General features: G+C 40.7%; 1 protein-coding gene across 1 annotated transcript in view; it reads left to right on the plus strand.

The window, feature by feature from the left end:
• Nucleotides 1-16,748, plus strand: part of TRARG1 (trafficking regulator of GLUT4 (SLC2A4) 1) — a 74,021-nt gene extending 57,273 nt beyond the window's left edge. The window contains exons 2-3 of the mRNA XM_073565410.1: nt 8,498-8,627; nt 11,894-16,748. Coding sequence (XP_073421511.1) covers nt 8,498-8,627; nt 11,894-11,904 — 141 coding nt within the window. The 3' untranslated portion in view covers nt 11,905-16,748. The remainder of the gene's footprint in view (nt 1-8,497; nt 8,628-11,893) is intronic.
• Nucleotides 16,749-25,489: the final 8,741 nt, after the last annotated feature.

Consider the following 25,489-nt stretch of genomic DNA (forward strand, 5'->3'; position numbering starts at 1 on the left):
AAGATTGTAGTTAGGTGAGTTGTGACGACTGGGGAGAGAGACTGGAGGAGATGTGAGGGAATGGGGTCGGTTGTGCATGTAGTCGGACGAGAAGAGGAGAGGAGCCTGGAGACTTCTTCTTCTGTGATGGGATCGAATGTGGAGAGTGAGCCAGGGGAAATGCAGGGAGGGATGGGAGTCACTGAATTTGGTGATTGGGAGCGGATTTCCTGACGGATATTGTCTATTTTCTCTATAAAGTGGGAGGCAAGGTCATCAGCGCAAATGTCTGTGATAGGGGCTTGTGCTTTTGGCCTGAGGAGGGAGTGAAAGGTGTCAAAAAGTTTCTTGGGGTTGTTGGATAGTGAGGAGATCAGGGTGGTGAAGTAGGTCTGTTTGGCGAGGTGAAGGGCAGAGTTATATGTCCTTAACATAAATTTGAAGTGTATGAAGTCTTCTGGTGTGCGTGTTTTCCTCCATAAGCGTTCAGCACACCTAGAGCATCGCTGGAGAAATTGGGTTTGCGATGTGAGCCAGGGCTGTTTCACTCTGTGTTTGGAGGTTCTGAGGGTGAGGGGAGCTACTTGGTCAAGGGTGCTTCTAAGAGTGTCATTGAAGTGATGTACAGCCAGATCAGGACAGGACAAAGAAGAGATTGGGGACAGTGATGATAAAATCAGATCACACTCTGATCAAACTCTGATCTGAATAAAGGATCCGAATTTCTCTAATGCAAAAAAAAAATGGACATCTGAATTAGCTACGAGGCCTGCTGGTCACTAGCTAAAAACACCCAAGCAATGAGCTTTGGAAAGGCAAATGCTGGGGCATATTTATGTTCTCACCATCAGTTTCCCCAACAACAATAATCAAGATCCACAACACCCCCTATTTATATACAGCACCCGACGATTATATGTCTGATGATTGTACCTATACATGTTCAATCAGCATAAAAGGCAAGTGCCAAAGAAAGTGCAATACATATGGAGCATACGACCTGTAGGTGTGAGGGTCCCCGACGCGCGTTTCGCGTTAGCTTCAACCAGGGGGATAAGTGCACTTGCCTTTTATGCTATTTACAGCCCACCTTGCACATGGCAACTTCATTTGGGTGTAGCCGGTTTTGCATGTCTTGTAGCTACATGCTACTTTACATCTTTTCAGAGCAGGTGTGGTGTCCATTATGGAACTGTCCGTGTATTACTTAGGGACACATCCTGCTCAAATATGCACTGGTTTAGCTTTAGCACTGCTCTAGGATATATCATCTCCTAGGTATTCAGTGATAGACGGTACTTTTTTAGTACTTATATATTTCTATTTACTTTGTTAGCCCTGGCCTTCTTGCTATGGTGGAAACACCTTGTAGTATATTACTTAGGCTGGACGTTGGTGCCACTAAGTTGCATCATTTATAACTTTTATTGTAATTGTCCTTGCCTCATATTGGGGATATATCTTACTGATTTGCACTTTTTGGGCTAATATAGGTTCTGATAGGCAGCAGTGTGTTATTTCGTGTGCCACCATTTGTCAGGCTCGCCTACTCACTCCTGTTGTTTACATTACTTAGGCTATTTATTCTAGTTGTGCTGGCTTCATTACTTAACATCATTTTAATACAGAACTGCTTATATGTGTTGTACATGGTGTTAGCAATATATGTATCATTACTATAGTGCATACGTACTCTGGGGTGTTATATTGGATACTCATCTCCTTTTATTATATTTGTTTATGTCTATGTGTTTTTTGTATTGATTGAATAAAATGGTAATATTTTATGGCTATATGCTTCCGTAAATCTTTTTTGATGATAATATGAGAAATAAGATTCTCTTTTCTGATGAGATGAAAATAGAAATTTTTGGTGATAATTCTAAGCGGTATATGTGGAGAAAACCAGGCACTGCTCATCACCTGCCCAATACAATCACAACAGTGAAACATGGTGGTGGCAGCATCATGCTATGGGGGTGTTTTTCAGCTGCAGGGACAGGATGACCGGTTGCAATTGAAAGAAACATGAATGCGGCCAAGTACCTGGATGGAAACCTCTTCCAGAGTGCTCTGGGCCTCAGACTTGGCCGATGGTTCACCTTCCAACAAGACAATGACCCTAAGCACACAGCTAAAATAACAAAGGAGTGGCTTCAGAACAACTCTGTGACCGTTCTTGACTGGCCCAGCCAGAGTCCTGACCTAAACCCAATTGAGCTTCTCTGGAGAGACCTGAAAATGTCTGTCCACCAACGTTCACCATCTAACCTGACAGAACTGTAGAGGATCTGCAAGAAAGAATGGCAGAGGATCCCCAAATCCAGGTGTGAAAAACTTGTTGCATTATTCCCAAGAAGACTCACGGCTGTACTAGCTCAAAAGGGTGCTTCTACTCAATACTGAGCAAAGGGTCTGAATACTTATGACCATGTGATATTTCAGTTTTTCTTTTTTAATAAATTTGCAAAAATTTTTACATTTCTGTTTTTTTTCAGTCAAGATGGGGTGCAGAGTGTACATTAATGAGAAAAAAATGAACTTTTTTGAATTTACCAAATGGCTGCAATGAAACAAAGAGTGAAAAATTTAAAGGGGTCTGAATACTTTCTGTACCCACTGTATATTGGTCTTTCATGCATACTGTTTATATATTATATACTTGCAGCTTCCACAATTAGCATATCATAAACATGCTGCACATACAACACTCACATATTATACACATACATCACACTTTGCTTACATATCATCGGCATACAACACACTGTTCACGTATTATACACATGCAGCACAGACTGTTCACAAATTATACACATTCAACATAGCATATTATACATATACACCACGCACTGCTCAAATATTACCGACATGTAACACACTGGTCACATGTCACGTCTGCAGGTGACACACATGGTTCACGTACCCACTGTGCCACAGCCGGGCTTGCTAAGTGGCTACCTGGTATTCACTGGAGCTCCTGAAAGTCGACTCAGGCTAGAGGTGCAGGTTGTCGCCAGGTACCACTCCTAGGCAGTCCTCGGCGTTGCACTTTTAAGAGTGGGGGAGCACGTGGTGATCCAACAGGAGGTCTGTGCGGAATGCACAGATAGGCAGGAAGCAAGAGACGTGGAGCTCACCACCACACTGCCTGAGCAGTGAGTATGTCGGTGTTTCGGCATGGAGAGGAAAGGGGAACCATACAGGGGCGCTGGCATTAGCATTACAATTATACATATGTAGCAAAGACTAAGCTTATATTATACACATACAACACACATCACTCACATATTACATAGACTGCTCACATATTGTACACATACAACATACATCACTCACATATTATATGCCTGCAGCACATACAACAAACATATTATACACATACAACAAACATTATTCACATATTATCGGCATACAACACACTGGTCACATATTATACACATTCAGCACACATCACTCACATATTATACATATACATCACTCAATTATTATAAACATACAACACTCACCACTCGTACTGTAAACACACAAAACACACCACTCACATAATATACACATACAGTGGGAAAAATAAAGTATTTAGTCAGCCACCAATTGTGTAAGTTCTCCCACATAAAAAGATGAGAGAGGCCTGTAATTGACAGCATAGGTAGACCACAACTATGAGAGTCAAAATGAGAAAAGAAAACCAGAAAATCACCTTGTTTGAATTTGGCAACATTTATTTTGCAAATTATGGTGGAAAATAAGTATTTGGTCATTAACAAAAGTTCTTCTCAATATTTTGTTATATATCCTTTGTTGGCAATGACAGCGGTCAAACGGTTTCTGTAAGGCTGAGTTCACACGTGGCGTTTTTTTCGCGTTTCCGTGGCGGTTTTAACCGCGCGATTTTGCCGCGAAAACGCGAAAAATAAGCATCCCATGCATTCCTATGGAATTCCGCAATGCTGTGCTAATGCTGCGGTTTTTACAGCGGCGGAATCGCTTTGCGGTAAAAAACGCAGCATGCTCATTAATTTGCGGAATCGCGGCGATCCCACACCCATAGGAATGCATTGTTCCGCTTACTTCCCGCATGTGGCTGTGCACACCATGCGGAAAGTAAGCAGAACATTTGCGGATGGTACCCACGGTCCTGAGGAGAGGAGACTGTCCTTCGGGCTTTGGGTACCATATCCCTGTAAAAAATAGAATTTAAAATAAAAAATATTGTTATTCTTACCTTCCGTCGTCCCGCGCAGCATTCCCGCCTCTTTCCACGCTCCCGGTCCCAGTAAGCCTTTGCAAAAATGCACGCGATGACGTCCGTTCTCGCGGGATCGCGAAGTCTCGCGGTCATTCGCGCGACGTCATCGCGAATTACCGCGAGACATCGCGATCCCGTGAGAACGGACGTCATCGCGGGAATTTTCGCAAAGGATTACTGGGAACGGATGCGCAGGACGTCGGAAGGTAAGAATAACATCATTTTTTATTTTTTTTTACATTCTATCTTTTGCTACTGATGCTGCATAGGCGGCCTCAGTAGTAAAAAGTTGGTCACACTTGTCAAACACTGTTTGACGAGTGTGACCAACCTGTCAATCAGTTCTCCAAGCGATGCTACAGATCGCTTGGAAAACGCTAGCATTTTGCAAGCTAATTACGCTTGCAAAATGCTAGTTTTTCCGCAGGAAAATCGCGGGAATTTAAAATGCGATTTTCCCGCGGAATGGAATTCCGGAATTCTCGCGGTAATTTCCGCGAGAGTTCCGGTACGTGTGCACTTAGCCTAAGTCTTCACAAGGTTGGCACACAATGCTGGTGGTATGCTGGCCCATTTTTCCATGCAGATCTTCTCTAGAACAGTGATGTTTGGGGGCTGTCGCTGGCCAACACGGACTTTCAAATCCCTCCAAAGGTTTTTATGGGGTTGAGATCTGGAGACTGGCTAGGCCACTCCTGGACCTTCATATACTTCTTACAAAGCCACTCCTTAGTTTCCCCGGTGGTGTGCTTGGGATTATTATCATGTTGAAAGACTTTCCACATTTCATCTTCAATGCCCTTGCTGACGGAAGGAGGTTTATGCTCAAAATTTCACGATTCATGGCCCTGTTCATTCTTTCATGCACACGGATCAGTCATCCTGGTCTCTTTGCAGAGAAACAGCCCCAAAGCATGATGTTGCCACCCCCATGCTTCACAGTAGGTATGGTGTTCTTTGAATGCAACTCAGCATTATGTCTCCTCCAAACACAACAAGTTTTGTTTCTACCTAACAGTTCTACTTTGGTTTCATCAGCCCATATGACATTCTCCCAATACTCTTCGGGATAATCCAAATGCTCTCTAGCAAACTTCAGACGGGCCCGGACATGTACTGGCTTAAGCAGGGTGACATGTCTGGCACTGCAGGATCTGAGTCCCTGGCAGCGTAGTGTGTTACTGATGGTAGCCTTTGTTATGGTGGTCCCAGCTCTATGCAGGTTATTCACTAGGTCCCCCCGTGTGGTTCTGGGATTTTTGCTCACCATTCTTGTGATCATTTTGATCCCACTGTGTGAGATCTTGCATGGAGCCCCAGATTGAGGGAGATTATCAGTGGTCTTGTATATCTTCCATTTTCATATTATTGCTCCCATAGTTGATTTCATCACACCAAGCTGCTTGCCTATTGCAGATTCAGTCTTCCCAGCCTGGTGCAGGGCTACAATTTTGTTTCTGGTGTCCTTCGACAGCTCTTTGGAGTGTGACTGTTTGAGGTTGTGGACAGGTGTCTTTTATACTGATAATAAGTTCAAACAGGTGCCATTACTACAGGTAATGAGTGGAGGACAGATGAGCCTCTTAAAGAGGAAGTTACAGGTCTGTGAGAGCCAGAAATCTTGCTTGTTTTTAGGTGACCAAATACTTATTTTCCATCATAATTTGAAAAATAAATCTTACCAAATCAGACAAATTGATTTTCTGGATTTGTTTTCTCATTTTGACTCTCATAGTTGTGGTCTACCTATGATGTTAATTACAGGCCTCTCTCATTTTTTTAAGTGAGAGAACTTGCACAATTGGTGGCTGACTAAATACTTTTTCTCCCCACTGTACAATACAGGCTTCTTACATAGTATACTCATACAACACACCATTCACATATTATACACCCCTCAAATATTATAAACATGCAACATATACCACTCATATTATAAACCCACAAAACAAACCACTAACATAATATACCTATACAGTACAACATGCACAACCCACATATTATATACATATACTGTAGATATATTTATACTGTATATACACACAACACTCACATATAACACACATCACTCATGTACAGTCATGGCCTAAAGTGTTGGTACCCTTGAGATTGTTCCAGAAAATGAAGTATTTCTCCAGAAAATTATTGCAATTAAATCCACATGTTTTGTTATACACGTTTATTCCTATACACATATTTGGTTGTACACCCTTTGGAATAAATAATTGCAATAAATCGCTTCCTATCAACAAGGTTACAAGTTTCTTACACCTATCAACTGGAATTTTGGACCCATCTTCTTTTGCAAATTGCTTTTGGTCTCTCAATTTGAAGGGCGCCTTCTGCCAAAAGCAATTTCAAGATTTCTCCAATGTGTCCAATGGGATTTAGATCCGGACTCATTGCTGGCCACTTCAGAACTCTCCAACGCTTTGTTTCCATCATTTCTGGATGCTTCTAGAAGTATGTTTGGGGTCATTGTCCTGCTGGAAACCTAGGATGCAAACCCAGCTTTCTGACACTGGGCACTACAAAATCCTTTGGTAATCTTCAGATTTTATGATGCCTTGCACACAATCAAGGCACCCAGTGCCAGATCCAGTAAAACAACCCCAAAACCTTTGACTGTAGGCACTGTGATTTTTTTTTTGTGGACCTCATTCCATTTTCGGTAAACAGTAAAATGATGTGCTTTACCCAAAAGCTCCATCTTGGTCTCATCAATCCAAAAGACACTTCTCAGAAGGATTTTGGCTTACTTACATACATTTTGGCAAACTGAAGTCTAGCTTTTTATGTCTCTATGTCAGCAGTGGGGTCCTCCTGGGTTTTCCTGCCATAGTGTTTAATTTCAATCAAATATCAACAGAAAGTTTGTGCTGACACTGATGCACCCTGAGCCCGCAAGACAGCTTGAATTTCTTTGGAACTTGATTGTGGCTTCTTATCCACCATCCAGATTATCCAAATCCATCCAGATTATATATTTCATAAATTTTTATCTGCTGTCCATGTCCAAGGACATTAGCTACAGTCCCATGCCTTGTAAACTTTTTGATCAAGTTGATATTGTTCAAGAATTTGTGTTCTTAAGTTCTCAGGTTTCTCCTCTTTTTGTTCCTCATGCTTAGTGTGGCACACAGACACACAATAAAAACATTGAATCAACGTCTCCCCTTTTTATCTGGATTCAGATGTGATTTTCATATTGCCCACACCTATTATTTGCCACATGTGATTTTAAATGAGCTACACATGCTTGAAACAAAGGTATTTACCCACAATTTTGGAAAGGTGCCAGCAATTTTGATGGCTATTTTTTGCCTTTTTTTCTCTGTTTTTTTTTGTGTTGTTCCAATACAAGTGCAATAATTTTCTGGGACCGTTTCAAGGATGCAAACACTTTCGGCCATGACTGTGTATATATAACCGCAACCAAGATAATTATTTGAGACCATGTTTGCCCAGTGTTGTAGCCACATGGTAACCTATGCCCCCATACAGTGGGGCCGCATTCTGTCGGTATTTCTGCAGTTCTGCCTATAAACCTGTGTGGATATTAACATTTATAGTTCCATGGCAAAGCAGAGAGACTGCACTCAACAGACTGTTGGAGAAAATCACCGATTTATTGGCACATGTAGTTCATGCGGCCGGGGGAGTGACACAGGAGTGGAAATTGAGCTGACAACAGCCGTTTCGCGCTATCACAGTGCTTCAACGGGTCATCTATATTAACATTTATGTAAATGCTGAGTGATTTTGCAGGAAAAACAGCACTTTTAGCAATAAAATTGTTAGGTGAGTTTGCACGTTATCGGAAAACCCTCTATAAGTCGTTATAGTTCTCATAAATGCTGCTCTTGAATGCAGCCAACCCAAAGTGTGAACGCACTCTTGTTTTTAGTGATGCGCAGTAGAAATATCTGCAAGAGAGGCCGGACTGAATCAAACTGAATATCTTGTAACTTGATGATCCTGGGGTCGTGTGATTCTCCTATATTCAGGTTTGCCTTGCTGTTTTTAGCTACCTGCTTTTTCTCAATAAAAAATACAACTGAATTAAAATACAAGCTGTTTTATAACTTCCGAGAACGCTGCAAAAAGAGCAAAATAGTTAGAAGTAAATGTTTTACTATATATCAAAAGCCGAAAATTAGCAAAAGATAGAAAAGCTGTATATAGCTATATAGGCACCATGATTTACACCAATTTCTGTCTATTAATCTTCGCTTCTCTTGCTGTTTTTTTTTTTATACATGTTACTAGTCACGGAACAGCTTGCAGCAGGGTGATATGGATGGAGCCCGGAGATTGGGACGCTTGGCCAGACTACTGAGTGTTGTATCTATCTTGCTGGGAATTGTCATCATTATCCTTTGTATCCTCAGTCTTACAGGTAAGAAGTCATTTAAGAAAAAAACAAAAAGTAAGAGTCACACATGTGAGGCTACCTCTGTATATATTATCGCCTGGAAGCTGTTGTCTATGACCACTTCACCAGGTGGAACAATGTACTCCTACGTGGACAAATGTATTGGGACACACATCTCAATAATTGAATTCAGGGTTTTATGCACCTGTGTGAAATTCAGCCCATTGTCATGCAGTCTGCCTTCAATTACATTTATGAAAGAATGGCTCCTTCTAAATATCTCATCGAGTTTGTGCGTAGTCCTTTAATCAGAGCCACTGGTGTAACAAGTCAGTTCACACAATGTTCCAAATATTCCATGATTAAAATTAATCTGTCATCAGGCTTTTGCAATTTAATCTGCAGCATGAAGTAGGGGCTGAGACACTGATTTCAGCAATGTGTCACTCATTGGGCTGGGTGCTGTTGTTTCAAGACAATCAATGTTTTATCACTAGGAGATTATCACTGCCAGGACTAGCTGTTCACATGCTTTCTGGTCCAACCATGCCCCCAGCACTGATAAGCAGCTTACTGTCAATATACAATGTACATAGAAAGCTGTTAATCAGAGTTGTGGGCGCAGGCTGCTTTCTGAGCTCTACTGTATGCTCCATCTAAAAACTCTGATTGTATGACAGTGGCTGCAGCCAGTAAACTAAGTGATACATCGCAGGAATCAGGGTCTACTTTCCCACATTATGCTGTTCTCAGGTGAGGTAGCAAAAACCTGGTGACAGATTCTCTTTAACTGTGAGTATTATTATTGAGAAGTGGAAGCGTTTAGAAACCAAAGCAACTCAGCCATCAAGAGACCGATCACGTAAAGTTACAGAGTGAGGTCGCCAAGTGCTAAGATGCATAATGCATATAAGTTGCCAATGCTCTGCTGACTCAATAACTGCAAAGATCTAAACCTCCTCTGTCATCAAAAGGAACCTCCCGTCATAAGCAGTTTACACCTCATACTAATGGCATGGCTGTACAGGCGCTTTCAAGCTGATTAAATCCATACCTTCATTGTAGAAATCCGTTTCTCTGCTTTGGAGAAATCTAACGTTGAAATTGTATGCAAATGAGCTGCAAGTGAGGCTTCGTGGTGGGATATTGCACTTGCAGCTCTCCTGTCCTCTCCTATTCCCAGCCCACCACCTGCCTACTGTCTGATTAACAGGTCCCTACTGTCTGATTAACAGGTCCCTTTCTGCTGTTTGCAACAAACCATACAACACCATTAATAAGTGGATAAACTTCTTATTCTATTAGTTGTGTTCAGCTTTTTACATTGCTCTTGTTTGACTCATTTATTGCAAACAGCAGAAAGTTTGTAAACTTTTCTAATAAATCTAATTTAAGAACACACCAAGAGTACAACTCGTTTTAGAAAGACTAAAATAACATTTTTTTATTGTAATTAATATAAAAACACAAGAATTGTATGTATAAAAGTATTGACAAAAAATGGGGAAGGAACAAGTACATGAAAAAAGGAGTGGGTATGGCTGGGAATAAGAGGTGTGTTAGGTACTGGAGGAGTAAACAGTATTATCAATTATACAAAATACAAATAGTAATATGTGAATATCATTACAATAATATGTGTACATAAAAGGTAGTGAACCATCATGATATAATATAACTGCTCTGTGTATGAAGGAGACCTGTGCACCACCATATACAAATAGTATAGTTATAAAATAAGAAATATTGGCTAAACGTAGATGATGCACAACCCACAATAGGACCAGGTAATAATATATGTAAATTTGTAGTAGAGACTTCCGTGTAATCCTAATAATATTTACCAGTAGAGCCAGGAGCCAGGGACCCACCACACCCAACACACATTTCGCTATGGAAAGCTTCATCAGAGATCGATAAATAAATCTAACTTGCAAGGAGAGGTTGAATAATTTTGATTGCAACTGTAAAGTCTTGGTGATATTTGGCTATTAGCTGGTAGCACCATTTGTAAAGAAATATATTTCAGGACAAAATATAACTATTTGGTCTCATTCACTGATATCAGATTTATACCAACTTTTTATATACCATTCGAAGGCATATTGGTCTACATTTTAAGCAAGCTCATATCTTGGATGTCACAAGTGGTAAACCTATTACTGTAATTAACGTAGGGGTGGAAGTAAGTCCTGAGAGTCCTATTAGTCAATGGTTCTCCCTTAATTAGTATTAATGGGAACTTATCAGGTTCGCCAGACATTCAAAACCGCCACTATTTTAGCAGCTTCCTCCCTAAGCTTACCCTCCTGGGCATACACAGTGAAGCCAGATGTACCGTTCCTGGCTTCATTGACATGTTGGTATAGAGGAGTTCTGCATAGCCTATAAGTCTCCTTAACCTGACTTGGTGCTCTCCACAAGGAGAAACATTCCCTCTTAAATCCCACTGTCCGATGCCTCTCATCCAGCCAAATCAGACCTCTTGCTTTGCACTGATCAGGGGTAACAAACACCTGTCTGCAAATGAAGTGTCTGGTTTGTTTTTTAATCCTAAATTATGTAGCAAGGCTCATTAAAGGGTCAATATTAACTTTTTGGATTGGTACCCCCGATAGGTGACACTAGAGTTCTAGCAATCTTCCTCTCTGAAGAGGATATTTGCATTTTTGGCTTCATGGTGCATGCTCAGGAAGGAAAGCTTAAGGAGGATGTTGCATGCATGAGTCATATTTGCTGCAAGGCAGAAATAATGCGGACAATGTGGACACCCCGGGGGATATGATCACATGAACTGAGGCCAGACTAGTCTGGAGGAAGTCCTAACCCACAGGACTACACCTCGGTAAATTGCATATGGTGATCGACAGAATATAACTTGTTTTGCAACACATGGAAACGTTGGACTGGGACATCCAAAACATTGTTAGACTGCAGGAAGAGGGCTCTCAAGTGTAGCAGCGATGGTTTGGAGTTTTGGGGGAGCCGATAAGTTCCCTCTAACAGGAGGACTTTGGTTGAGAGACATGTTCAAGTTACACTCTATGCCCCCTGGCTTGACGGTTTATGGGTATTGTATAGATACCCTTGTTTGATGTATTGCTATCTACTTCCAAGACCATGAAAATGTTTTTTTCAGGATACATCACATCATTGCTTATGCCCCAGTAAAAACAATTCACATGTCGATCATGTCTTCCAGTCCTTTAGAAGTGAGACTAATGTGTTTAGCCTAATGCTTTCTTCAATCATTTCTCTGCTCTAATTACCATTGCTTATTTCTCTTCTAGTGTTCCACTAAGATTTGCAGATAATCTGGGGCTCAGACAGAGATTCAGAAATGGCCTGCCTTATCGTTTCCTTCAGTTTTTAACCTCTTCATTGCGAAAAGGCCCTTCTATTTTGGAGGCTGGCCGGAGGAAAGAAAAGACCCAACTCTTCCAAAGGTCCAAGGGATTGCATGCAGCACTTTACACACCCTTGGGAATTGAGAGAGATGCAGGAGAACAGCACAAAATGTAAGGGACTTGCAAAAGGGGAAACAGAGAGATGCCTTGAGGTTGCCTTCCTATCCTAAAAACCTACTGATGGACAATTTATGGAGAGGCATCTGGGGACTGGCAATCAGGTGATAGCACAACTCCTTTTTTATTTCCAGCTTTTGTATCAAAGGAATGAAAGCTATTGTCTGTATTAAATAATAAAGCTGAAAACTGCCATATATAGGGTTGTGATAAGGAAGAACATGACTCTGCACCGTGCTGTGTGACCTCCCCCTGTTTTGGATGATGCTGCTTCCTCGCTGACAAAATGGAACAGGACTTTTAATCTCTTTTTTAGCATTTTTCATGGGTTGTCTAAAAAACATAACATATACAGAAAACTGCGGCTAACCATTTGCATGGTTGCTTGTTCTCTTGATCAAAGCACCTCTTCTCCTTCGCTTGCAGCAGATGGGAGCTGTGACATTCATACAAGTAAAGGAGTTATTGACGTGGGTAGACTTCTACAAAAGTGCGCACCTAGCATTTGTAGCAAATGACCCAGATATGTGCAGCGGCTATATATAGCTAATGCTGCCATTTATTCTGTCTTTATATCTTCAGTTAAGATCAAAGTCACTGAAATACAAGGTCCCGAGAGAGGCTTCTTTAGAGATAGGGACATGACCACATAGGAGGATAGAGAAAGGCCACCGGTTTTCTGCTGTCTGGTCAGCTTAGTTTATTAGAATCTGGTATCTGATCGGCATTCAGGATGTTAAAGAACAGGAGAACCGGGACAGATTGATAGACATTTTTTGTGGGAAAGTTTCAGTAAAACTCACAGTTCATTCATTGAACTCCCTGATGTTTCTATGTATATGAGTCCAGTGGGCGGTCCTAGTAGTGACTGACAGTCTTCCTTTTATAACTGTGCATGCAGAAATAGCTGTCAGTCACCAGTAGGACTGCCCACAGGACTTATAGTCACAAAGATACCAGGAATTTCAATGAAAAAGCTTTCAGTTATACTGAATGTTTTCCAACAAACCTATATATCATTCTGCTCAGTTCCTCCTTGTCTATTCCATGCTGTCCGCAGACCACAGTTAATGGACATCAAGACAGGTTCCCTTTTAGCATTACTAGACTTTTTAGCTGTTGCTATAAAGAAAAAAACAGAAGCTGAGAGCTGACCTATCCGCTGTTTATTACGTTTTCCAATTGTAAGTCATAAGTATTTAGTCTTGGTTTTAAGAACGATGGACTCTACCATGGTCTTTCAATGGTAATCATGTGGACAATTAATATCTCAATAACTAAGAAAGTATGGATGAGTTGACATTAGATTCTTAGTTACTAAGAAACAGCCAAAGAACCATTGTTCAGTAATTATTCCCCTTTCCTAATTGTTTAATAACCTGGTTTAACCAAAATATGTAAGTAATAATAAGGAGGCTATATAACTTAGATAGTTGTTGGCCAAATGTTTGTTCCATCGGTAGCTATTCTTCCCTCCATCTACACATTCATACTCAACTTGACTGAGCATTCAAGTGTATTCTCAATGAGGAGAGGGGAAAAAGCTGCTGCTGGACACCTCTGGCGGCAGCCTTACCTTCCTGAAATCCAACATCAGCCCTCAGGGGAGACTCAGTACAGGACCATACATTATAGGTGATCAGGTTGTTTTGTTGAAATTGGTGAGTTTGGACAACATTTATCTTATATGTATGTTCTTTCTCATTTTAAAAAAGTGAAATATGCTTATCTCTCATGTTATGTTACCTACAAAAAGAGCTTTTTCATAATTTAGGGTTGGAAATGTTTGTAATAATCTTTGGTGTTGCTTATCCTACTTTGACCAACTAACTACATCCGAACATCAACTTTGCCAGGAAGGCCATTAAAGTTACGATAAGCTATAAGTTCTTTTAATGAGCAAACCAGTTATTTAAAATTCACTTAGCATGAAACGATAACATATTCAAAAGGTCTAAATATCTAATTGAACTATCACTTACATTTCTAATATATGTAAAGTATCCAATCAGATTAGAATGGACATAAGTCATACAAAGAAGTTTGTAGATACAGCTCACCCCATCCAATGTAGCATGTTGTTCAGCCTGGTTTCCTTGGCTGTACACCCCACTATGCAAGGATAAAGGTTGTGAGGCATCAAGCAGTTTTGTTCAAAGTTGGAAAAAGAGGTTTTTCAATCTAACAAAGCGAATTAACTGCAAAAGTACTTTATTATAAATTCATTTAAATAGTAGCACGGGCATAAAAAAAATATACTGACGCGTTTTGAGTAAAAAAAAAGGACCTTTTTTGAACGATATCTACGATTGAGACTCAAAACTCGTTAGTCTATTTTTTTATGCCTATGCTACTATTTTAATGAGTTCATAATATAGTATTTTTGCTTTTAATTCACTTTGCTGGATTGAAGAACCTCTTTTCACAAGTTTGGACATAAGTCAATAAGCAATTAAATGGTCTCTTTATTTTATATGAAAAACTAAAACAAATCACCCTGAGTTAAAAAAAACAACAAAACTCGAACATGTTTGAATATTGAGCATTCATGTATCAGTTACCATAGTCAGTGACATTAATATGAGCAATAGTCACGTACAAGTCTACGGTTAATCACCATTTTTGCCCTCTTGGCTGGATTATTTTTCTATTCTAGGCATTCTCTAAGTGTAAAATTCACAAGATGCATAATTTATAGTAACATACTCTGCGCTAGAAAAAAAACACTTAAAAGCTCACACAGCTCGGACAAAGCTAAATGCTGTAAGTCCTGCAAAAACACTTATCGGCTAATAACATAATCCAATTTCCTTGTTAATCTGCAGAGTAATGCGAGTGGCGTCACTCTGACATTACGGTAATTTTCGCATATTTTGATCTTTTCAATTTTCACTAGATTTTACGCAGGTGAGCAGGTACAATAATGGTGATTGACATGTGCTGGTTAGTGACATCTATTTGGAACTCAGGACAAGAACATGTTGTGATGTATATTTGATAAGCCATGGTGCTAGCATTTGCCAAATAACTTAATCACTGACGACATTTACGTTTTCCGGTATTTATATTGTATGATTTAAATATAATGTGTTCACTATGCAGTATTCTGAATTCTCAAGGTTGAGCAGGCAATCTTCAGCAAGTACAAAAATGTGACTATATGTAATATTACTTACCACCATAGTAGATGGTCAGCAGGGCCATGGGAAAGTCTGTTGGTAGCTAAGCCAGTGGTTCTAGGTTGCACCCCCACCAGTCAGTATAATAGCTGATGGATGAATAATTAATTTATAGGGAGTCTGTCAGCACAAAATGACTGTTCAAACCAAGCATAAGGTGTTTGGTGCAACCTTGGCACAGCTCAGCTGTTCAGTGCACATTTCTACCTTCTTGTTTTTCATCTATTTCTATTTTAAGGCTAGGGTCACAAGACCATTTTATCGCCATCCGAGAAAAAGGTCTGATTATGCTAATCACTCACTGATCAGTTTGGTCAGAGTAGGATGTTTTTCTCGGAGGGGAAAGGGAAAAAAAAAGGTTTTCCACCTTCTCCATGTAATAAGTTAATGAAAATCGGGCATTTTCCACGGACCCATAGACTTGCATTGCTGATTTTGATCCTACTCTCATATTAAAATCGGGCAGGTCAATGATTAGTTTATCGGTCCAAGTGAACAGTGAAGAGAATAACATAGGTACAAGTGTTATCCATCAAAATCACATATAGCACGCAACTGATTTAAACGGTCGTGTGCACGAGCCCTTAAAGAAAGTATACAGCACACTGCCACACCTGGTTGTGTGTGGTATTACAGTGTAGGTCAGCCTCAATCACTGCAACTGAACTGGGCTACCAGACATAAACCCTTTAAAGATGTTGCCCTGTTTTTGTAATGTAGTAGTCTTCATTTTCCAATCCTTTAAAACCCCGTTAACCTGCCACCGCAGTACATTGCTGTAATGTTGAAGGCTGCCTGTTCTGAGGTTATTTAATATGTAATTTTTATGTCAATGTTGATGTAATATTTTGCCAAAACTGTAATTCTACAATGTTTTGTTCTATATGCAATGTGTGATATATTCTCCATTGTAAGAGCCCAGACACACAGCGTACGTCATATATGTCAGTCGCCCCTGTTGTGTGAGACCCGTAGAAGCAATGTCCGTTCGGTAACTCCTATAATCTCTGTAATCAGCAACTTTTTTTTCTTGCTGATTAGATGAGACACTTAATGGAGACATAGCAGGAAAGTATTTATGATGAGATGCGGTGCAATGCAGGTAGGGCATAGTGCCATGAGACTAGAAGCTACGTGGCTCTCCTCCAACCCTTGCTAAGAAGTGGCATGACCATTAAGCATTTGCATAAACCCCTCACAATTCTCCTCTAGTGGACACGGCTGACCTTCCCTGGATAATGAGGTCCTTTCTAGAGTCTTCTATCACTCAATCAACAAACAGTAGCATGCAGGAATCCCACACTGACTTCCTCTTGCCAAAAGACAAGGGCATGTTATTAGGAATATATATATACAGAAATCTAGAGGAGGAGGTGAGGGATTGAATGCATTCCATTTTGAATTTTTGGCATGAACGAAATAAAGTTTGACAGTGCATGGGCCACTTGCCTTGGGTCTCTCATTTGCTCGCCTATCGGGTGACAGCGGTAAAGAGCTCAGTTTCTCCTTTATTTATGAGATACTTCTGCAGTATGGTCTTGGCAGCTTCACCAAGGAGAAAATGTGCATCAGCATGGAACACGCTGGATCCTGGCCAGATTTCCAATATATCAATGGTGAAAAATGAGATGAAACAAGAAGCAGGTTGTGCTCACAGAAGGGGAACATTCATCAAGCTGAGTTTCCGGAGTATTAGTCTTTGCACTTCAGGTAGCTTTCAATTTTGCAGAGAACTGTGATCAAACCCGAAGAAGCTTACAAAACTTACAAAATCAAATCATAAAATATTATATATAATCTCAGTTTGGAAATCAGTGATAAAAGATTTAAAATCAAATATCATGAAAGTTAGCGCGTATAAGAAGAAGCCCAAGTTACCAAAGCAGATCATAAAGTATTCTAAAAAATTAGAAGATGTGTGTCATATTTTCGGCACAAATTACCAATTATTGTCATAAAAATGAGAAAAACATATTTGGATCTTACTAATTAAATAAGGATGTCAATATAAAGTTGGCACTAATGTCCCAATTTCAGATCTTACTTAAAACCTCCCCACCCATATTAATTCTGACACGGGCAGGGCGTCTGCCTCCTCTGTGTCAAAGGGGGGTGGTTGTCAAGCTCAGTTTATTCCCTTTTTCACTAAGGCTGATTCTGAGACAGAGACGAGAGACTGGTTAGATAATAAGCTGAGCTTGACAGGCATATACCTTCATCACAAAAGATCCAAATAATTTGTTATGTCCTTCGACAATGCCTTTATCCCTTTAATTCACCAGTTTCTAAAAGAAATCAGACTTGCTCCATTAATGTTCTCATTCCAGCATTGATTCCTTTTAAAATGGGCATTACATTCTCTGCTGATAGAGGAATGCCTTTCTTTATGCAATGTCCAGAGGAGGTCAGAATTACGAAAACAGCTGAGCGGTCTGTGCTTCATGTCTCCGTAACGTCCATTGAAGTGAATGGTAACTGTGGAATCAGCATGGCACAGTCACCTCTCTTCACTGTATACAGACACATATTCCTTTCTTTTTCTTAAATTATGTTTAGAAATTAATTATAAAAAAAAAAATTACTTTAAACTTGATGACAAAGCTTACAGTAGAACTTTTTTCTATTGTACATGGATGCCAGTTTCCTGAATGCCTTGAATGGCTATATACAATCAAGGAGATGTAAGAATGTACAATGTATGTCCAAATTATTATTTAGTCTGTACTTGATACTCAAAAAAATGTTATACTGGATACAGAATAATGTTCCTTTATGAAGGTATCTGTTAAATTGGCTTATTCGATGTCCATAGATAATACACTACAATAGAAACATTTTTGAAAGAAATAAAAAAGCAAGTCCTCCTACTGAAGCAATTCCATTCCTATACAATTGGTGCTGTGTCCCCCATCAGACTCCTGTCATCAAGATCAGTCAGGGGGCATCACGTGCTGTCGATCATCTGTTCGGCTGCCGCCTTATCATTCCGTTCAAGCTGACTTCTTATGCCCTGATGGAATGTGAAGGCTGCGGTCAATTATAACCACTGACTGGCTGCAGCAGTCTCTCATGACTCCCTTTTCTGGATGTTGATGCCAGAATACTGGGGTGTAGGGGGGACTGTACTGAGTGTGAAGTGGCAGCTGTTGTGGTAAGTGAGAATCCCTTTTCCTCATCGTGGAAAGGTTCTAAAGTGATGGACAAACCTATAATTTGTGACATATGTAAGATGGATTTCTCTTAGGGCACAGTCAAAAAAAGGTATAAATTGGACCGAGACTGGATCACAATTCATCGACTGGTCGGCGGGTCTCCTGACTCGAACGTGGCAACTACATATATTTCTATGACATGATCACGCTCAGGTCAGGAGAGCCGCTGACTAGTCCATTCATTGTGGTCCGATTTATATGGATGTCTGATTGCGCCCTAACTAAGGGCAGTTTCACACGTCGGTGTCTCCGGTACGTGTAGTGACAGTTTTCTCACGCACCGGAGACAGTGACACACGTAGAAACATTCGAATGAATGTGTCTATGCAGATGTCAGCGTGTTTTAATGGACCGTGTGTCCATGTGCAAAACACGCTGACATGTCCGTTTTTGTGCAACAGCACGGATCACACGGACCCATACAAGTCAATGGGTCTGTGTAAACACGTACCGCACACGGATGCTGTCCGTGTGCTGTCCGTGTGCGATCCGTGTGCGTTTTTAAAAGTCAAAGGGTTAACATTGAAAATAATTTTTCAAAAACACAGACACGGACACACGGACAGCATACGGATGGTACACACGGACATACGGATAGCACACGGATGTCACACGTATGCACACGGACACACGGACACGGATAACTCCGGAATTATCTGGACGTGTGAAACTGCCCTAAAACAATAGAAAAACGATAAAGATAAAGGTGTGTATGGCACTCTGAAGATAACAATGGTGACCAAAATAAAGTTACACAAGAGGACCCATCACCTCTTCTGTCATCTTAGAAAATTTTTCCGCATGAATAACAATTTGGAAACATCTATTTATTGAGCTATCAGTTGTGCTGTTTTTCTGTTATTTTTCCTGGAAATCTATGAACATTTACATTGATAACTGAGTTTTTTAATTTAATTTTACCATGATCTACTTCCCTTCGCACTCAATGATCTACGTCCCTTCACACTTTGTATGGCAATTTCAGAAACTTTAAGTGAAAAGTGGGTATAGAAACATCTAATTATCAATTTATACATACATTTCAAGGAGTAATCATAAAACAATGAAACAAAAGAAAGTAATAAAAAAATTATCCATATAGGTTTAGGAAATATTATTATTATTATTTATTGTTATAGCGCCATTTATTCCATGGCGCTTTACATGTAAGGATCGGTATATATAATAAAAACAAGTACAATAATCTTAAACAATACAAGTCATAACTGGTACAGGAGGAGAGAGGACCCTGCCCGCGAGGGCTCACAATCTACAAGGGATGGGTGATAATACAGTAGGCGAGGGTAGAGCTGGTCGTACAGCGGTTTGGTCGATCGGTGGTTACAATACAAACAATACAAACAATGGCTGAAGCAAAGAGCCAATAGATACTACATTTCACTTTTTCAATAAAGTTTTGTAACTTTCCATCTTTCCTGAGAGAATCCAACTATGTTGAAGGTGTAATTGCTCTGAAGTGAACTGGAGACACAGCCCTGGATTATATTGAACTGTGGGGAGAGACAATGTTAAGGTAGTTAGAGCCCTTTATGGCTTCCCCTTCCCCCCAATGCAGCTTGACATGGCCAAGTTTTGCAATTCTGACCAGTGTCATTTTAAGAGGTAAGAATGCTGAAACGCTTCAACGGATACCACTGAATCAAAGACTGTTTTTTTCATGACATATTGTACTTTATTATAGTGATAAAATTTCTTCTATTTGACTTGCAGTTTATTTGTGAAAAAAAAATTAAATTTGGAGAAAATGTAAAAACTTTAGCAATTTTCAAACTGTTAATTTTTATGCCCTTAAAGGGAATCTGTCACCTAATTTTTCGCATGTAAGCTGCGGCCACCGCCATTAGGGGCTTATCTACAGCATTCTATAATGCAATACCATCGGACGCTAGTGTGCAGAAGACTTGAATGCACTGTGGCATATACATTAGCCACTGACAGGCGCTGACTCTAACCGCTAAACCCTAACAACTGACACAACCAAGGGTAGGGGTTTCATAAGGAGTCAGTCACCAGATACATGCATCCATCATCATACACTCCATAAGTAATTGAGTCTATACTAGGGCATGGCCTAGCGGCCATGCGGACCTTTTATAGTAGCGTCCTTCTGGGACCTTCCTAGAGGTCTAATTGGTGCAGCAATAGGACCTGAGCATGTGACCTCAGACCTCCAATAAGAGGACTTCCCACGGGCTCAGTGGGCCGAAAGAAGGACTTAGTCCCAAGTGCTGCTCGCTGCTGGCTATTGCAGGTTACTATAGCAGAACCCTGATTGTCAGCAACCAAGCCAACAGCAGTAGACTGAGCAAGACACCGGGAAAGACGACTTTGCTGAGCAGGTTCCTCTGTGGCTGGAGAGGAATGGGAGACTGCAGAAGGCAAGGCCTGGGATTCCTTCTGTGCAGAGGCAGGAATCTGACGCCTAACACACTGGGGAAACAATTACAATGGTGGGCCCTGCCATAGGGAACGGGGAAAGGGACACCACCTGCACTCTGCTGCGACTGAGTCCTGGACTAACCTGACATCCCTATACAGGTTCTTTCAACCTTGCGCCAAACAGGATACCTTGTCCCTCACTTACCCTGCACCTATCCCTCACTAGGGAATTGGTAAGTGCATTAATAAAACACCAAGGTGAGATATGACAGACAGGGTTAAACAAAACAGCACTTATCTTTCTCTGCTGCCAATGCACAGGGCAGCAGAGTAAGGCTCCTGAACTCAGCTTTCAGCAAAATCACCACTGCTCCAGAAATCTCCTCTGTTCAGCAGAACCACCACTGCACCAGGTAGCTCAAGCCTTCACCAAGGTTGGTATCCAAGAAGGATACCAACAGTCAGCTGATGCACCAGGTGACCTTATATAGGAAGGTGGGAGTGGTCACCAACAGCAGATTAACTAAACATGTAGTAACACCAGCGGCCACCCAGGGGGGAACTGACATTAACCTGGGATGGCCAAAAAGGAAAAAAGTTTATATGTGAGCAGTCCAAACTGACACAGATCCAAAACTGGATCATGACACAAAATTTACAAAGCTATTTTTTAAGGACCACCTCACATTTGAAGTGACTTTGTGGGGCCTATAGGACAGAAAATACCCAAAAGTGGCACCATTCTAAAAACTGCACCCCTCGAGGTAGTCAAAACCCACATTCAAGAAGTTTATTAACCTTTCAGGTGTTTCAAAGGAATACTTGGAACGTGGAGAGCACCTTGAACCCCCAGGTGCTTTACAGAAGTTTATAACGTTGAGCCTTGAAAATTAAAAAATCTAATTTTTCTCACAAAAATGTTACTTAGCCCCAATTTTTTCATTTTTACAAGGATAGCAGGAAATAATCTACGCCATAATTTGTTATGCAATTTGTCCTTAGTACGCAGATGCCCCATATGTGAGGGTAAACTACTATTTGGGCTCACGGCAGGACTCCGAAAAGAAGAAGTGACGTTTTGGAATAAAGACTGCCAGTAAAGTCTGCCAGTGTTATGTCTCGTTTTGAGAGCACCTAATGTGCCTAAACAGTGGAAACCCCTATGCCATTTTGGAAGCTAGACCACTCAAGGAATGTAAATAGATGTGTAGTCAGCATCCTTGAACCCCCTATCAGCTTTACAGAAGTTTATAACATAGAGCTGTGAAAATAAAAAAATCAAATTTTTACCACAAAAATGTTATTTTAGCTCCAATTTTTTACTTTCACAAGGATAGCAGGAGAAAATAGACCCCAAAATTTGTTGTGCAATTTCTCCTGAGTACGCCATTACCCGATATGTGGTCAAAAACTACTTTTGAGGCACAGTGCAAAGCTCAGAAGAGAAGAAGTGCCATATTAGAGTTGACATTTTGCTGGACCGATTTGAGGGTGCCATGTCATATTGGCAGAGCCTGTAAGGTGCCAGAACAGCAGAACCCCTCATAAGAGATCCCATTTTACAAAATACACCCCTCAGTGAATAAATCTAGGGGTGCAGTGATCATATTAGCACCACAGGTGGGTCACAGAATTTTATACCATTGGGCAATGAAGAAAAAAAATTACACGTTTACCACCAAATTTAGTTTTAGCCCAGATTTTACATTTTCACACAAGCAAATGGGTAAAATTAGCATCAACATTTGTCCTACAATTTCTGCTGAATGTAGAATTACCCCATATGTGACTGTACATTACTGTTTAGCCATACGACGAGACTCGGGAAGCAACCTGGAGATCAGAATTTTCTATAATAGTTTGGGGACTCCATATACAGAGCTACTAAATGCTAGAAGAGCAGATTCCCGCCTCAAGTGACCCCATTTTGGAAATTATACCCCTTTTGGAATTTATCGACAGGTGGAGTGACGATTTGGACTCTGTGGGTGTTTTCTAGACACAAGCAGCAGTGGGGGTTGCTGAGTGAAATTTGCAAACTGCAGTTGTAGTGACCAGTACATTGTGCCCAGCGATGCATCTGTAAAGTAGACCGGCTCTCATTGCTTCCATAATGCCAAACATGTGAAGCTAACTGTGGTTTAGGCACACTGGGGCTCAGAAAGAAGGGCGGCATTTGGATTTGGGAGCACAGAATTTGCTGAATTTCTTTTGGGAGGCTAGGGCCATTTCCCTTTCCCAGAGCCTTGGTGCAACCAGTAATGTGGCAGCCCTCTATATTTCCATTAACAGATGATGGACCTGAGTGAGCACTTGCTTTTTTGTGGATTAAGTTGAAGCTTTTATTGGGAACATTTTACATAACGTTTGGGATCACATTTATCCGAATCTCTATACTGAGCACTTACATCTGGATTTACATCTAAATCTCCGAGTGACGTGATTCAGATGAAACCCCCGAGGGAGACACTCACTGTAATGTGGCAGCAGAGTAACTCTGGACTCGGTTTGGCCTCTGTTCAGAGGTGTCCTTTTTTTCATAGATGAACAAAACTGTGGCTAATGGCACTTTTATGCACTCCTAATAAAAAGATGGACACAGCCGAATTACAGGTTAGATGGTGTCCACAGTGTCTCCATTTGCCTCATTATAGGGAATCTTCCACCGGTGGTTCCATCTGAATCACGTATTTCAGAGATTTACACGGAAACCCCGATGTAAGCGCTCAGTGCAGAGCACAGGATAAATGTGCACCGAGCCTTACTGCGATCTTTGGGAGGCAGAATGAAAAAATCAACAGCAGGTGAAGAATTGGCGAGGTATAAGTGATTAGGCGAATTTATACGAGATTTACTGTATATTGTGTTTTTATGTTTGGCTGCTGTCAAACACTTAGGCTATGTGCCCATAGTAGCGTTTTAAACCTGACACAAAACCGGACTCCTTCCCAGAAAACACGCATTTTTTACCGCGCGTTTTCCGCATATTTTTTGCTAAAAAAAATGCGCGTTTTTGATGCGTTTTTTTCCGCCTGTCTTCTGGACCATAGGAAATAGCTAAAAACGCGGACTAAGCCGCAAAATTAATGAACATGCTGCGTTTTTAGCCATTAAGCGTTTCCTTAGCGGTAAAAAGCACATCCATTGGCACAAAAAGGCAAAAAAGCATTAAAATGATTGGGAAGCTTCTTTTAAGCGTTTTTGAAGAGGTTTGACCCCTAAAAACGCTTCAAAAACACTTAAAATTTGCTTCTGTGGGTACACAGCCTAAAAGACACTTTTCTTTTTTCAAAAACTAGTTTTTGCATCACCATATTTTATGAGCTATAATTTTTCTATATTTCTGCTGACAAAGTCATGTGAAGGCTTGTTTTTTGTGGGATAAGTTGACATCTTTATTGGTACCATTTTTGGGCTCATTTCATTTTTTGATGTCTTATATAGACAGGTGCGTGCCTTTACAAATCAAGTCCTATCAGTTTAATTAAAAACAGCTGAATTCCAATGAAGGAGTAGAACCATCTCAAGGAGGATCACAAGGAAATGGACAGCATGTGACTGTAATATGATTGTCTGAGCAAAGGGTCTGAATACTTATGACCATGTGATATTTCAGTTTTTCTTTTTTAATAAATATGCAAAAATGTCTACATTTCTGTTTTTTTTTCAGTCAAGATGGGGTGCAGAGCGTGCATTAATGAGAAAAAAATGAACTTTTTTGATTTTACCAAATGGCTGCAAATAAACAAAGAGTGAAAAAATGTAAAGGGGTCTGAATACTTTCTGTACCCACTGTATATACCTTATAACCTGTCAGTGCTGCATACAAAAGTTAGTTAGATACCATACACCACAATGACATCCAAGGGCAGAGGGGCTTTCTTCTCTGCCTGCTCATTAAATGAGTGGCACGGTGGCTCAGTGGTTACAATGCAGCCTTGAAGGGCTGGAGTCCTGGGTTCAAATCCCACCAAGGACAACATCTGCAAGGAGTTTGTATGTTCACCCCGTGTTTGCGTGGGTTTCCTCTGGGCACTCTGGTTTCGTCCCACACTCCAAAGACATACTGATAGGGAATTTAGATGATGAGCCCCATCGGGGACAGTGATGATAATGTGTGCAAACTGTAAAGCGCTGCGGAATATGTTAGTGCTATATAAAGATTATTATTATAAAAATAAAGATTATTATTAATGATGCAATCGCAGCATTTAGGGGGGTTAATATGCCTGGAGCGGTGCGGGCACCATTCCTGGCACTGAGAGCAGGGTGTCAGCTGTTGGAATCAGAGGCTGTGGGTACAAAATTACCATGGACTTACCCACACGTGCAAGGTCGATAGGTACCAGGCCACCTGGACGTATGAATATATTTAAGGTCATAAAGAGGTTAAAAGAGTCAGTGTCTGAGTAGTGGGCTGCACAGTTGTCAAGCTGGTTTGACAGAGGAACTTAGGAGTATTCTGAATATGTAAAGACACAGGGCCCGATTCATCAACGCTTTCATGCCAGAATTCTGACTGATAAGCTTTGAGAAGTCAGAAAATGTAGGCACAACTTGGAGCTGCTCCT

Source organism: Dendrobates tinctorius, unplaced genomic scaffold, assembly GCF_039654945.1.
Source record: "Dendrobates tinctorius isolate UK_male_01 unplaced genomic scaffold, ASM3965494v1 ptg000016l, whole genome shotgun sequence".
NCBI classification, from domain to species: Eukaryota; Metazoa; Chordata; class Amphibia; order Anura; family Dendrobatidae; genus Dendrobates; species Dendrobates tinctorius.